The 14,774-nt window shown below is 39.8% G+C and overlaps 1 protein-coding gene across 1 annotated transcript in view; it reads left to right on the forward strand.

Annotated features, from left to right (window-relative positions):
* The window catches only part of ST6GAL2 (ST6 beta-galactosamide alpha-2,6-sialyltranferase 2), a 24,363-nt gene extending 10,579 nt beyond the window's left edge, over nt 1-13,784 (forward strand). Inside the window, exon 5 of the mRNA XM_009883062.1 lies at nt 12,838-13,784. Within this exon, the coding sequence (XP_009881364.1) occupies nt 12,838-13,106 (269 nt within the window). The 3' untranslated portion in view covers nt 13,107-13,784. The remainder of the gene's footprint in view (nt 1-12,837) is intronic.
* Nucleotides 13,785-14,774: the final 990 nt, after the last annotated feature.

Here is a 14,774-nt window from a genome sequence, read left to right on the forward strand (position 1 = left end):
TTTCAGTGCTCAGTCTGAAGCTGCCCCAAAGCATCCCCCTTCTTCTGACACTTGAAAGAATAGAGTTTCACTGTATTTTTTGGTCCTTCCTTAGTATTTCTTGGGGAAAATTTTGCACTGTGCCCACAGTTCATACAACATGACGACTTACCTGATTCATAGCAGGTCCTGATCATGAATGTCTAAAGCATGCAAGTAGTCCAAGTAGCAAGGCAGGATCTTCCTTGCTTATGCTTCTGGAGACACAGAGGGCAATAGAGCTCCAAATACCATCTCCCACTTTGGAAACTCCATCCTTTCCTCTTTCACATTGTGATATACACATTTGCTGCAGGCAGAAAATGCTCTTACCATTCTTTCTATCCGAATCTGAAAGTGAAGATACCTGAGATTGCATCTGACATGGGAAAACCAGTTCTGAGCACTTATTCCAGGCACTGTATACAGTAGTGGCATCCCATGATATTGTGGAGCCCACCAAAGGCCTTAGGGAGGGTGCTGAGGCTCCCAGGGGGATGACATAAAGGTGTCTGGGAGATGCCCATCTATGGGGTTGTGGGTTGTGCTTACCTGGAACGTAAGTGGAAAGAAGAGGTGGCGCTGTGTGTTGGAGGAGGATGGCTTGGCAGTTGGTTACTTCTTGAAGTGAGATTTTTGGAACCTGCTTGTAAAAATTCATAAGGAGAAGTCTGCTCATGTGGAATGATCTCACCAGCAGCATTCACATTTTGCAAAAGCGTTTCTTGGGGTAATGAAGTTGTTGATAAAAATAGGTTAACAGCTGCTGATCATGAGAATACTGAAGAGGATCATTGTGCTGTCAATCTGTACTTCCACCATATATAAGAAACACTTCAAAAGCTTTCTTTGAAGAAATTGAGTTAATTTCACTGAAAGAATAGAACAGTAATCTTCAACCCCCAATCTAAATGTTCCTTACAAAAAATATCCTTCAAGCAGAGAATGCTTTGAAAGTACCAATCATTAAAAAAGCAAAAACATTAACAACAAAAGCTGTACAGGTAAATATACTGTGTGTGTACAGATGCAAATTTGGCTCCTTCACCTCTACTGGGAATTTTATTTATATTGTTCTTTTCCAAAGGAGATGTTTAGACATTTTGGTAATACTATTCTTAGCTTTAAGAAAACAAGGCAGTAAGACAAGCTTATTGGGAGTCATATCCACCTCATTTGATAACTAGCTACTGTTCGTATAGATGCTTTTTAAATATTTTAATAGGGAGAGGCTTCCTATTTTAGTAACCTTATTGAATGGATGTCTATGCATTGCACATGTAACTTAATATAAACTGGGACACAGCACAGAAACAGCAACTGCGTATTGTCAAAGGGGGACATAGAGGGCAAGATAAAGCACAAAAAATACAGTACAGCTTGGCAGAAGTCTAAAAAGTCATGTTGGTCTTCAGCTCAGATATCTCTCAGTAACTCATGCAGCAAATATCCAGTTGGAACTGAAGCTGGCAGACACAACTGAGTGTGCCTGTATGAAAGGTGGATCCTGAATGTTGAGCTGATTCTTATAAAATCTACAAAATGATTTCCTATAAAATGAGTAGAAAGAATGGGTAAATGATGACCATCATAAAAATATGATTGTCTTAATTTCAAGAAGACATGGGAAAATGGTTTATTAAATGGCCACAGTGCTAATACAGTTCTGCTCAAAACAGCTATATGAAGGAAGATGGGCTGTTGTTAAATAGAGGGTGTAAACTTTCATAGGCAGAGGGACCTCCATCCCCAAATCTAAGCTCTTTATGGCATGGACCATAGTGATTCTAATAACTTTATTAACAGAACTTACTGTAAGTCTGTGTGCAGTGCTCTGCAATTAGAACGATACAGACTCTGCACAAGGATCTGGTATGTCCATATTTACACTAGTAGAAAGTCAGGCAGCCCTCTCTGAGCTGCACTTACTTGTGGAGGAAGAACAGCAGTTCCTCACATCGCTGTTGCTGCCAATAACATGGAAAAGGTAAAAAAAAAAAAAAATGGATCAAGTGAAGCACTTTTGTTTCAAGCTTTTTAACCCTCTTTAGCCCCAGTTTACAGAACTGGACAAAGGTATAAACTAAAACATGGAAATATCAGAGTATTTCCTTTCAGGAATGTTTTAGGGTGGTCTTAGACTGTTTTTTCAGTAATTCCATTTTTCGCCTGACAATTGTATCTATTTCTGCGGCTTAGCGCTATTTATAAGAAACAGTCTTCCTTAAGGGAGGATGCTTGGTGGAATGTGTTCTCATGGTGTTCTTCTGCAGCAGTGAGTCACCATCCTTCAGCAGTGACTGATGTCAGGGGAATCTTTTAACATTGTTAACAGGCGTATTAAAGTACTTAAGTCACAATATTATTAAGTCTCCTGGAAAAGGGGCCAGTGGGTCATTTGTGGGGAAGAGGTAGTCTCTTGCATGCTGTGACTTTGGGAAAGGTAGAATCTTTTTTCCCTGGTTTCGCCACCGCGTGGGAGCTAGGAAGAAGAATTTTGTGTTTCTGTTCGGGTATGGGATGCCCTATTCTCAGCATATCTCCCTCCTGGAGCCACTGGTTCCCCAAAACCCCATCTACATTAGCTCTGTGCTGGCATGTTGCTGGGTAGAGGCACTAGCAGTGCCATAGCTGGAGGTTGGGGTGAGGGAAGCACAGCGTGTGTCCCAGCTGAAGAGGAGGGGAGAGGAGAGGATGGGGAGGGAAGTGTGGTACAGAGCAGGGTCCGTTGTGCTCTACAATTTGTGTGAAAACTAAGGCACAAGTCTAGAATGTGTTAGTTATACCACATTTTGTGTACACTCACTTGGTGTTTTACACTTTTTAAGTATGTCACTGCTTCCTGCCACTTCTGAAATGGTAACTTATAACACACACGCTGCAGAGGTCTAAAACCAGGTAAGATGAATATTACCCAACACAGATCACCTTCTTCCAAGAACAGAGTTTCTCCACTCCTCTCCATCAGGTTCTAACCTGTAGATGTTCCCAACTTTGGTTTTTTTTTCCTAAACAGGGTGTCAGCTCATGGCAGCCCATCCATCCCCGGTGTCAGGCTGCACCTTAACAACGCTGCACACAGACCCACATCTGACTGCAGTCTTATCTGCTAAATCTGTCATTACATGAACATTGTTTTCTACCCAACCTAGTGATAGGTGTAAGTTCAAGACACTGTTGAAAGTAGGCCTGTCAAATTACATCCCATTTGTTAGGTGTTACATCTGGGGCTACGCCATGTCAAGGAAGGATTAACTTGGCACAGACAAGTCATCCTTTATGGTGGTATTTTCTAGTGGATCCATCTCAAAGGCTATGACTAATAACCAAGAAAACACAGAGATTGTTGGGGGGTTTTGTGGGGAAAGGTTCACCAGGGCATAACAAACCTTTTATTTTAATCTAGGAGTCTTTTTTTGGTTGTTTTCTGAGACACCGACGTGGACATTCCCTGGCTTGTAACTTTGCCTTATGTGGTATGTGATATCTTAGCTAATGTCACTCCTCATTATAAATGATTTACTCTTAGTCTCCCTAATCGAATCCTTAGATGACCTTTGAGAACCCATTCTTGCATATTTTTGCATCGTTTTTGCAGCTGCCACCTTCAAGCTTTTGAAAAAAACTCTGCACAGTATTCTCATCATCCTGCATTAGCATGAAGCAATTGCTATGGGGGCTTTTTACAGTTAAATTTGTTGGTTGGTTCACATTTGCCTGAAAATTGGGTTTGTTAAACAAGTATTGATATGTTTACATCTTGTCTTGGACTTTGATCTACTCCATTTTTCTCAGAAGAAATGTGAGCATCCAACCACCAAATCTTGGATTTGGATTGCACTGGCAAATCGTAAATTGACAGTTGAGAAAATGCCACTGTTGTTAGGGAAGGATTTGCACTATCTTTTGGCAACAGAAATAAGTGTTACCTGTTTACTTCCCATTAATATGTTTTTCACTGTGAAATAGGAACTCAGTCTTTCTCCCCTCTTTCTGAACATACCAAAGCTCAGTTTTTAATTGAGATTGATGGTATATAAATCGGCAGTCTTATTTTTGCCATTCTGTTTTAAGAAAATTGTTCCTATACCCTCCCTCCTTGGTAGCCTATGTAGACAACCTAGTTCTAACCTTACATTTTTGTCACCTGAAGATGAAGACTAAAACTGATTCCTTAAGTTTCTCAAGAGCAGCATTCTGTGTGCAGCGGATGGGATGGTACATTAGCATTCAGAAAGTTTGGGGGCTTTTTAATAATGTCTAGATTACATGCAGGCTTTTCTGTGAAGATTTTTCTCCTGTCCCTTGTTTACTAACTGGATTTGCTAACTGATTTCTACTTACTGTAGTCCGTAGGTACACTTTGCTGGCTTACCTCTTCTGAGGTGGTTTTTACTTGGAATTCACATTTATATACCCTTATATATCCAGCGGCTTTTGTCTTTTTAAAAAGCTAGTTGAAAGCTCTTCTTTTTTTTACTCCCAAATCAAAACCTAGTCTGTGTAGATCTTCGCATTTTAGGTTGTCTGTGTAGGTGGTAGTCTTTGCTATGTGTTGTAGCTTTTAGCGTAACACATGAACCACTGAAGGCAGAATGATAAGTAAGCCCAGATTACTTTATTGTTGGGAGAAAGAAAGGCTTGTTTGAGGCTTTACAGTTGACATTACAGATTTAACAGTTATGCGTCATTAATAGTTGATAACATTATTTTAATCTTCATTTGCATGCATGGAGACAATAGTACAAGCAAGACTGTCATTACACTGCAACATTGGCAGATCATTGTATGACTAAGAACTTAAATTTAAAATGGCTTCAGAGAGCATGTTGAATAGAAGAATGCAGCTGATCTCCAGCTCTGCTTAGAAAAAATACACTTGCATGAACGGAAAGAAATAATTCGACATATTAAGAGTTGCCTTTATTACTGTTACTTACTCAGCTGTTTGCCAGCAGTTGGTGAAGGAACAGAATAGTGCTTACTCTTTCCAGCTCAGTTTTGTTTAAGTGTTATCACACAAATAAATAATACCACCAAATACAAAAGCTTTAAATTTGTCTTATTCTAATAAAAAGCACTCTGAAATCTGAGCATCTCCTACTTCCTGAAATACAGAGATAAAAGAGCAAACTCTCTTCTTAACAGCACCCCAAATCACATAAACAAATCTTTACTATTCTAGTGTAAATTTGAATAATACATTTAAAATTTTATGATATTACTGGTCAGCATTTTCCAGTCTACGCTCATATTACATAATATATTATATTGTTATTACTGTGATTAATGTACGGGTTTTTGCATTCAGCATTAAGTGATAAATATGTCATTTTCTAGGTCTACTATATAATGCAAGTATCTATACATCAAAGATGACAAGTATTGCACAATTTATTAAGCTTAGGCACAGGGCCATTTGGTAACAATTAAATTCCTTAATAAATATTTGGTTTCCTTATGGTCAGTGTTTGTCATAGTTCATGAACTAAAAAGAGGTAAAAGAACCCTTTTTTAGAAACACGGTATTTTATAAAACCAGAGCTACCTTTACTGTTATATTCCAAAGAATAACTGGGGCACATTTGGCCCAGTTTCAAGGAGTGACAGATTTTCATGTGGTACCTGAAATCCAATCAAGAGAGACTATAGAAGTAGCATAACACATAGAAAACTATACATTCTAAATGCTTTATGTTTATTTGTAATGCTTTCAAGTGCACAGATAATAAAACATAAACTTAACTAGTGTGTCTAGCTAAATTCTTTTCTGTAACTAAATTTGTGGTGGGTGTGAAATGAGACATGAGTATAATAATCAGATTATGTGTATTTAAATGTTTTCAGCATCTCTTACATTTTGTTAAAATGATGCTGAGTTTTCGCTGAATGTTTGAATTACGCTTATTACTCTAGATGCTTTCATACAGCATCTGTTGTATTCAGGTATATGAGACTATATTTTACTTACTTGTAAACTAGAGAATATTATTTTTAAATTAGTGTGCTAACCACAAAGCCTAATTGTACTGTACAAAAGATGCATGGTGGAAATTCAAAACCTCTTGAGTTATTAAAATTGCCAAGAACAAATTGAAAAAAGTTGTCTCCTTTTTATTAGAATCCATAGTATATGTTCATTTGTATAAACCATCCATGCAAGGAATTTAATTTTAATTTAATTCTGGTTTGAATGTTTTCAGCACAGATTGTAAAAGTACAGGAGTTTATTTGTGCCAGTTGGACCGAATTTAAACCATACCAAACACTTTCTGACACCATAGATATCTGCCAAATAGGAAGAAAAAGTAACACATCTTTCTAAGGATTTTAAAATACTAACATGTAATATTTTAAAATACATAATACTTTATTAGCAGTTAATATTGTACTGTTATAACAAACTTGCAGGTTGACCGTTTCTCTGACAGCCACATCATTTCTTTGGGATAATATATTTTAAAATGTTTTCTAAAAGAATATTCTATGCTCACAATCCTTTTTTTTTTTTGTCCAATGCAATATTTAGGAACATTGTCAGTCAACTATAAAGCATTCATAAAGCACACCTTTGAATAGTCTAACATAAAGCAACTTCTCTCCACACAGGCAGAATTATTTTGCATTTTTCCATTTTCACAGTTGTAATCCAAATGGGACATTAGAAAATCCAGCACGGGTATTAGAATTAGATGAGTGGCCTATACCGAAATATCTTCAGTTGGGATTTTGAATGTATGGTTGCACCAATCATGTTTGCCAAAGCTAAAATCATAACAGATACACGGACTTTTTCCTTACTATGAAATTTAGATTGGATATCTAAGATCTGAAAGTTTTAAAGCTTAAGCATCAGATCTGGCAGAGACCGGGTCTGATGATCATTTTCGCACCTGCTTGCTGGTTTCAGAATCATGCCTGCAATATTATTTGTGCATGGTGCAGCAAACTTCTGAAAAGATTCGACAGCTCCATTTCCATCCTTGGAGATACTCGGTACTGGGCTGGACAGGACCCCAAGCAACCCGACCAAACTTCAAAGTTGTCCCTGCTCTGAGGGGACTCAGAACTGCCCGCACAGTTCCCTCCAGACCCCTCCACAGATCTCATGGCAACATCATCACTCAGACTGGCAATATTTCTGCTGGTTTGTGCTGGAGCTTAACAGTTTCTTGACCAAGTCCCCCAGGGATGATAATAATACTGCTACTACCAGATTAATCCAATTAATCTAGTTAATCTAGTTTTTACTGAGCTTTTTTAGCGCCCACTGATGAAAAGCAGACTTTGTGTTGTGCCCCATGGACTTCTCTAATGGCATTCATTCTAAGGAGTACTTCACCTTTTTTGACGTTTGTGTGCTATAGATAGCCTGTAGGCTTTCCCTTTCAGGTCTTACTTTTTCTTAAGTTGTGCATGTCCTCAGACCTTCCCTAAATACTTTGTAATTCTCTGCTTTCACTCCTATTCCCATACCTTAATCCTTATGAGTGTAAAAAAAGCCGCCTCCTCTCATCCTTGCACATAAAATTGACTTCTGTTTATGGTCCATGGCTAGGTCAGTCAGAGAGCAGAACTCACACGACCTAGCTTTAGATGTCTCCGGTCCAGGTCTCTATTTGTGTTAATCAGCCTCAGACTTACTAGAGAAAAAAATAGGCACCTCTTAAATATGTCTGTGACACCTATGTTCCTTTCTACATGTGAAATTTTCATCCCGTCCTGGTAGAACTCCTGGTATCCGTGCTGCCACTCAGGCTTCCCCTACAGTTAACAGAAAGGAACAGGAACTTCTGGGGCATGACTTGTGTGATCCATTTTTAAATGTCTACTCTGGGATTAGTAGACATGCACTGCTTCCTAAAAGTGCCTGCTTTCTTCTACTGACAGCAAAGGAGCCTGTAATACCTCTCTGAGGTGTGGGCACACCTGGTCAGAAGAATCACACCTTGTGTTCCTTTCTTCTCACAGTGCTCCTGGAAAATCCATTTACATTATTTTTCACAAAGCTCCAAAAGCTTCTGACCTGTAGGGGAGTGGAGGAGAAGGTGCTTGATAGCAAGAGCCAGACTCTTTATTTTCAGTTTCTGCCTAGTCACTGGAGCACTTACAGGGGACAATTCATCCCACCCTAAAGCAGAGAACCAAAAATAAGTCAGATGAATGGTGGCTGTCTCCTGCGTTGTCTATAAAGAGTGCTTTGGACCAGCTAGGTCGGAGATGGGCATGAACATCTTGGTGAGATTAACTCTGTCCACAGTGTAAGGTGGTAGGACAATGACTATCTCACCATGCTCAGTAATGTCTCTTTAGGTTGTGTGTAAGCCAGTCTGTGCTGTTCTATATGTACTAATTGTGCATTGACTGAAAACTAACTTAAGGAATGTGAGCAAAGACAAATATTGAAGTGTAGCATACGGAAATTCTTCACCCTGCAGGCTAGCAAACAATTTGGTTTTCATTCATACTGATGATCATAGAGAAATGCTCAGATATGAAACAAACTTGCAGATGATACTGAAATGGCAGTGATGTGAAAAGCACACAGCCAAAAGAAATAAGTAGATAGGCATGTACTCTGAGGGCAGTATACGGAAAGGAAGTAAACTTGGAAACTACAGGTTAATACGTATGGGAGAAGATGCGAAGAGATTCAGCCACAGAAGAGAAACCTATGAAGCGATAATACAGAAAGAGATGTGTAAATATAACAAACGGGATAACAAATGGGAAGTGAGGTAGAATTTTGCAGAGCAGACTGGCAAGCAAAGCAGGTTAACAGAAGGAAGGTCAAGTCAGCAAGCAGTTGGGTGCATACCTCTTCTTTGTCTTTGTGATTCCATTCCAAACGTAGAAGTTCAAATGTAATTTTAAAAACATTTTGTGGATCATGTAAGTGCCAAAAAGCTATTAAAAATTTTAAAAAGAATCATAAGATTGCTGAAGGTAACTTGGGGAGAGAAGGGAAGATGTGGAAACTGAGTTGTGAGGTAGATGAAAATATAGACAGCTTGGCACACTTATAGCTGCTGGATACAGGTGTCAGTAACTCACTGCAGTGTTGTTAACACCAAGAAAAGAGAGAAACTGAGTTAGAGTGGTGCTAAAAAACATAGGCTGGAACGTGAGACCGGTAGCCTGGGGAGCTCTGTTGGCAGCCCTGTTTTAGGGACTTAAGGAAAACAAGCCGGACATGGCATTAGAAAGTAAAGAGAATAACAGCTGAATATCCTAGTACGCAGACTGGTGTAAATGTCCTCGTGGTTTAAACTGCTGCTGTTCTTTTAAAGATAGTTGATTCATGGTTTTTGTCAACTTTTCAGTAATGGCTCTACAACCGTAGGGCTGTCCCCTGTGGAGGGGAGTTCACATCCTCTAAGGCACAGGACAGAACTGAACCCATTTATTCCAAATTTATTGAGGACTCTATTCACACAAAGAAAACAGCTTGTTTTCAAAAGAGAGCTTTTCTTTTTTTTTTTCTCCTTTTGTTCCTTCCCTCCTTTACCTCTTTAATATAGTGCTATCCCACCTTCTGTTTTTGAACGCAACAGCAGGAGCAGATCATTCCAAGGGAGAGTTAGGGGTCTGTGACAGCTAAGTGGAGGGACCTACCTCCTCAGCTTCGTGTAGATTGAGTGTGTAGTACTGCATGCCTTGGGATCTCGCCCATAAGTGGTTGGGATGGGAGTGCTGGTTGTACCGCACCGTTGGTCTCTTTGGCTGGGGATCTGTGGTGTTAGAGGTGCTAAAGGAGAAAAAGTCTGGCACTGACCACCGTTTTTCCCCAGAGCAGGGTTTGGGCATTTGAAATGTGCACCAGTTCTGGAAGTCTCAGGAGTGCTCCATTTCCACCAGGACAAATAAGGCTCTGTAGCCCAGGGACAGCTCTCTACATGGTAATCTCTACTCATTGTCCTAGCTCATCTTTCCGTTTGTTGACCCTGGACTTCAACACAAAGATATAAATTAGCTGTTACCACTCAGAAAGAGTCACTGTCTCCATTAACTAATTTACAGGAAAGTCAATGATATTGCTTAAAATTTTGTCATTATTGAACCATACCTGCAGTGCTGTGGCCATCTTTGCTGTTACTAAGGAAATTATAAGAGAGTCCCAATTTTTGTTCTTGACGGTTTTCCTATCCCACAAATGGCAACTTCCTTTATTAATTTTAAGGTTAGCTGGGTAATGTGGCAGTGAAGTAAAACACGCTCTGGTTAAGGCTTGCACTTTCCGTCAGAGCCAATCTTCCTAAGACATCGGTGGTACAGCTTTTGAAACTGGCTCCAGGCTTGGCTCTGGGCGCAGGAGAGAAGTCATTTTACTGTCTTTTTCTGGACGTCGTGCGTTATTACACACGTTTCCACCGTCCGTCCTCTGATTCAGCTGGATAACGGTTACCTTGGAGTGGCAGGTGGGCTCTCCATCAGTGGAAGAAGGAGGTTGGCAGTGGAAAAGCTGACGAAAGCATTTGTAAAACTGAAACAACAAACAAACAATTCTAGACGTAGTTGCTAGGCAGGCTACAATTCCGAGCATCTCTGTAACAGCTTGGAGGCAAGGAAACACGGTTTATTAAGCTTGTACTTTTTGCTCAAAGAGGGATTGTATATTTTTTCTCTGTGAATCAGTTTCTTGCTGCTTAAGGCTAAAGTTCACTTAAATTTGTGGACTTTTCCTTTGAAATTGATATGCTTAGCTTTTCTAAGACGATAGACTCAGCAGAGTGTAAAGCTGTAGAACAATCTTAAACATTTTCAGAACCTTTCATTTATGATAAAAGAAGATTTAATCACAGAAGTAATTGGTTTTCAGTTACTTCACACATCAGGCAGAGAAAAAATCATTTTGATAATCTAATGATACACAGCAGGGAGAACATAAGGTTCTTTTCATTAGCAAGCCATTGAAATCTCCGTGTTCCCAACCTGCAAACTAAACTTCAGAAAATGGCTTTGCTTAATTAACGAACCAAAATAATTCATTTCACTTGTGAGATCTACCCAAAACACCTTTGATGCTTTATGATTCCAAAGCTGTTGTACAGAAAAAAAACCCAACAATTACATCAGTTCTCATTTGTAAGTGCAAAGTGAGCAGAATTGCACAGCTGTCTCCTCTGAGAGTCGACTGCCATATTCAACGGATAGGGATACCAGTAGTGCAACAAGTGCTTCAATACATTTTGTATGTATTTTTATTTTTAAGTGAAATCTTAAGGAAAAAAAAAAAAAGGTATCCAAGGCTTACTTTGTCTTTTTCGTTTTACATGGTTCTGTGAAACAAAAAAAGCTCCCAGAAGCTGTGATTGATGTAAAAGTATTGCAGTTTAGACAGTGCTGTTGATCAATATCTGATATTAGTCCCTTTGAAAATGTGCAGCTGCAACAGTATGATTTCTCTCATTTCAAAGCTATAAAGACCTTCTGTTAGTAGCGATTTACAACTGTGCTGTAGGAAAATGAAGTTTGCATAAGCCCACCTATCTTCCTTCTGAATCTGTCTAGTTTTGATCTTGAGCACGGGATAAGGAGCGTAACAGCATCTTAGGACTGCACCTAAGGTCAAAGCGAACTTTTGCCTAGCTTTAAATAGGAAATTAATTTCCATTTGACCTTCCTTAACCGCTATTGACAGTGCTGATGATTGCTGTTGACATGTGGCAGGAAAAAATGGGTTGGCATTTTGTGGATTCCTCCTTGCTGAGCAGGAGGTGGTCGAGAGCTTTTCCTCGTGACAGCTCTGCTCTAAGAAGGAATTCACCTTCCTCAGCCTCCCTTCATGAGACTCTTCACAAAATTGTCTGAAGCTGTGGCTTTTGTGCCACCACTACATGGCTGATGTTTCTTTATATGCCCTTCTGCATGTATTTAGGCTGCCTTCTTGGTCATGTCTTCCTGCTTAGAGAGAAGCAAGTAGATGGAAAAAGTGGAATTGGTTCAACTCCACAATAAGAAAGACCAACATTTTAATAAGGTGGAGATGTTTCAAGGAGTACTCTGATATTGCCAACGACTGGAATGAACCATTCAAAAGTTGTCAAGGGAAGAAACATGGGTGATACTGGCACGTCTTTCTATTCTTGTTTGCCCTTGCCATGGTGTCCAAAAAAGGAAAGGGAAATCAGTCAGATTCTTCGTAGCCTTGAAGATTAGTATGTACGTAAATATTTGTAAGACACAGACATCCAAAAGCACAGAGGTGGACCGAATGGGCATACCTGGATTTATTATTTTTTAATCTCCTGTACATGGCAGGTTGGAGTTTAGCTGTGGAAGCAGTAGAGGTACCACAAAGAGCTCCTTGGAAACACCAGACAACTGCTCTGTGTGTGTGTGTGTTCTGTATTCTGCAAGTGAATGTAAATGGTCTGTCTTGCTAAATAGCTTCAAGAATTGATAATATTCAAGAAAAACAAGAAAAGTTGACTCAAAACATTAAGCATGCAGCTGCATTAGGTCCCTGATTCTTGTGTGGTATGTTCTGTGGGCAGGATAGGGTACGGGGGGAGGTGGGAGAGAGCAGTGTTCTCACTCAAGGGGGCTGGTGGTGGTGTACAAGCCCTTTATAGGCTTCTTACTCTTTCCGTATGATTGTTGTCCTACAGGGATCGCAGTCTTTGTGTATCAGGAACAAGTGAAAGCTGCTCTAATAAAAGGACCTATTACTTCACTTAATGATTTTACAGAAGTAATACTTAGGGTGTGCAACGGCAAAGGAAAGCAGGAAAGAAAAACAGATTGGATGATTGCAGGGACAGTTCTGCGAGAAAGGTGAGATCTGGGGTTCACTGCTGTTTTCACTTTCTGCTCCAGGTATCCTCATCATGATGTCCATGTGTAATGAAGTGCACGTGTATGAATACATCCCTTCGGTCCGACAGACCGACCTATGTCACTACCATGAACTCTACTACGATGCAGCGTGTACCTTAGGGGCCTACCACCCACTGCTCTACGAGAAGCTGTTGGTGCAGAGGATGAACAAAGGTTTGCAGGATGATCTGTACCGGAAAGGGAAAGTCATTTTGCCAGGGTTCAAAGCTGTCAAGTGCCCTGAACGAAACAATTTCCCACGCTTGTAGAATAGAGTCCTTCAGAAACAATGTGCAATAAGGTACTACTGTCGTACTATAAACAAGAAAAGAATACTTGAAAAATGTATCTTAGACCAATCTAGTCTTGAGTCTATAAATTGTAATTAAGTAGCAGGCATGAGAAATACTTCTTTTCTGAGCCTGAGTATTTATTACTGCTTTGCAAATAGTTAAAGAAAAAAAAAAAGGCTTAGCTCATGAAAGGTGCAAAGGACATACTTAGGCAGAAATATAATGTATTGTTGTGGGTGTGACTGTCAGAATTTGTCGGTGGTCTCTTATGCCACATATGCTAGACTGTAACTTTTTTTTAATGAATTTATTTAACTGTCAAACTTGGTATTGTGAAACAGCCGCTATTGTTCATGTACAGAGCAGCCAGTTGAACAAAGCAGCATTTCTCTTGGCTCTGCAGGATTTTCAACTCTCTCCAAGAATGAAGTAATGGCTACTCTGAGCTGTGCAGCCATTGACGAGAGCCGACTTTAATTCCCCTTCATAGGCAGGCTCAGTTACAGGCCTCCAACTCTACCGAAGGTCTTACGGTGGCCATGAAGTCAGTGCAGATGGCGACGGCTGTGCACACACCTAAACCAGTTAAACTACTGGACGTACTTTTGATTCCAGACCCCCATGCTCACACTGACTGCTTAGGGCAGAGGGAAAAGAGAAATGACTCATTTCTTTAGAGAGCAGCTAACATATTCGGAACCCATTCAGGAAAAAACTCTCCCTGGGAGGCCTATCAACAGGGTGTAAGTGAGATGGAAACGATGGCTGCCCCTGGTCCTCACAGATAAAGACGATCCAGAGAACGCCAAGGGAGGCTGTGCAGCACTCACACATCACGCTGAAAGCAAGCGTGGAGGGAGCTCACCTTTCTGCAGCAAAGATAGCATTTAGGATTACAGACATCATTTGTTAGGTATTTCACTGGGCCCCAAATCAAACTCACTTGTTCGCAAGTTACTGCTGTTAAGAAAGTATAAGGAGTTTTCTGACAAAAGAAGAGCATATCAGCATTTTTTTATTTAACGTTTGAAAGACTATACCCCAGAGAAGCTGTAATGCCTGCAAAAAACCTGACTACAGATTGCATATGGAGATAATTTGATATTTTCCTTCATAGCACACAATGAGAATATTCTCTAAGGCACTTCTAAAAATCTGCCTGGTTGCTAATATATTTAAAGCATTATTTTTCATGGCAAGACTTGAATTTCAGATTTTCCCAGTGGCAGGAGGTTAACGTTTTGGGGGTTTTTTTTTCACCCTTTCTCTTAGGGTAAGTTCACCAGGAACGTACATACACAAAAGCACAGCTATATCCTACTCATGTCCATTCAGTAAAAAGGCAGACAGCTCAAAGAGGCACTGAAAAGAAAACTGAGTGATTGTGATGGAAAGTATTTTTTGTGTTTTGTCTTAAGCAACAGAAAGGCAATTGAAGAGTGCACACAATATTAATAACTATTTCCTCTTCAATAGTAGTGTAAGTATAATAACAGAATCCTTTTTCTCTCACTTTGCTCTTTGGGTCTGATTATTTTCCTTCCTCAAAAGTGAAGCATATGTGTCTTACATAGGACTTCACCTTCTTTTCCCATGTAGTCTCTTAATTTGGGCTTTCTGATCCTCTTAAGATTCCTTTTGTTG

Source organism: Charadrius vociferus, unplaced genomic scaffold, assembly GCF_000708025.1.
Source record: "Charadrius vociferus isolate BGI_N301 unplaced genomic scaffold, ASM70802v2 scaffold92, whole genome shotgun sequence".
NCBI lineage: Eukaryota > Metazoa > Chordata > Aves > Charadriiformes > Charadriidae > Charadrius > Charadrius vociferus.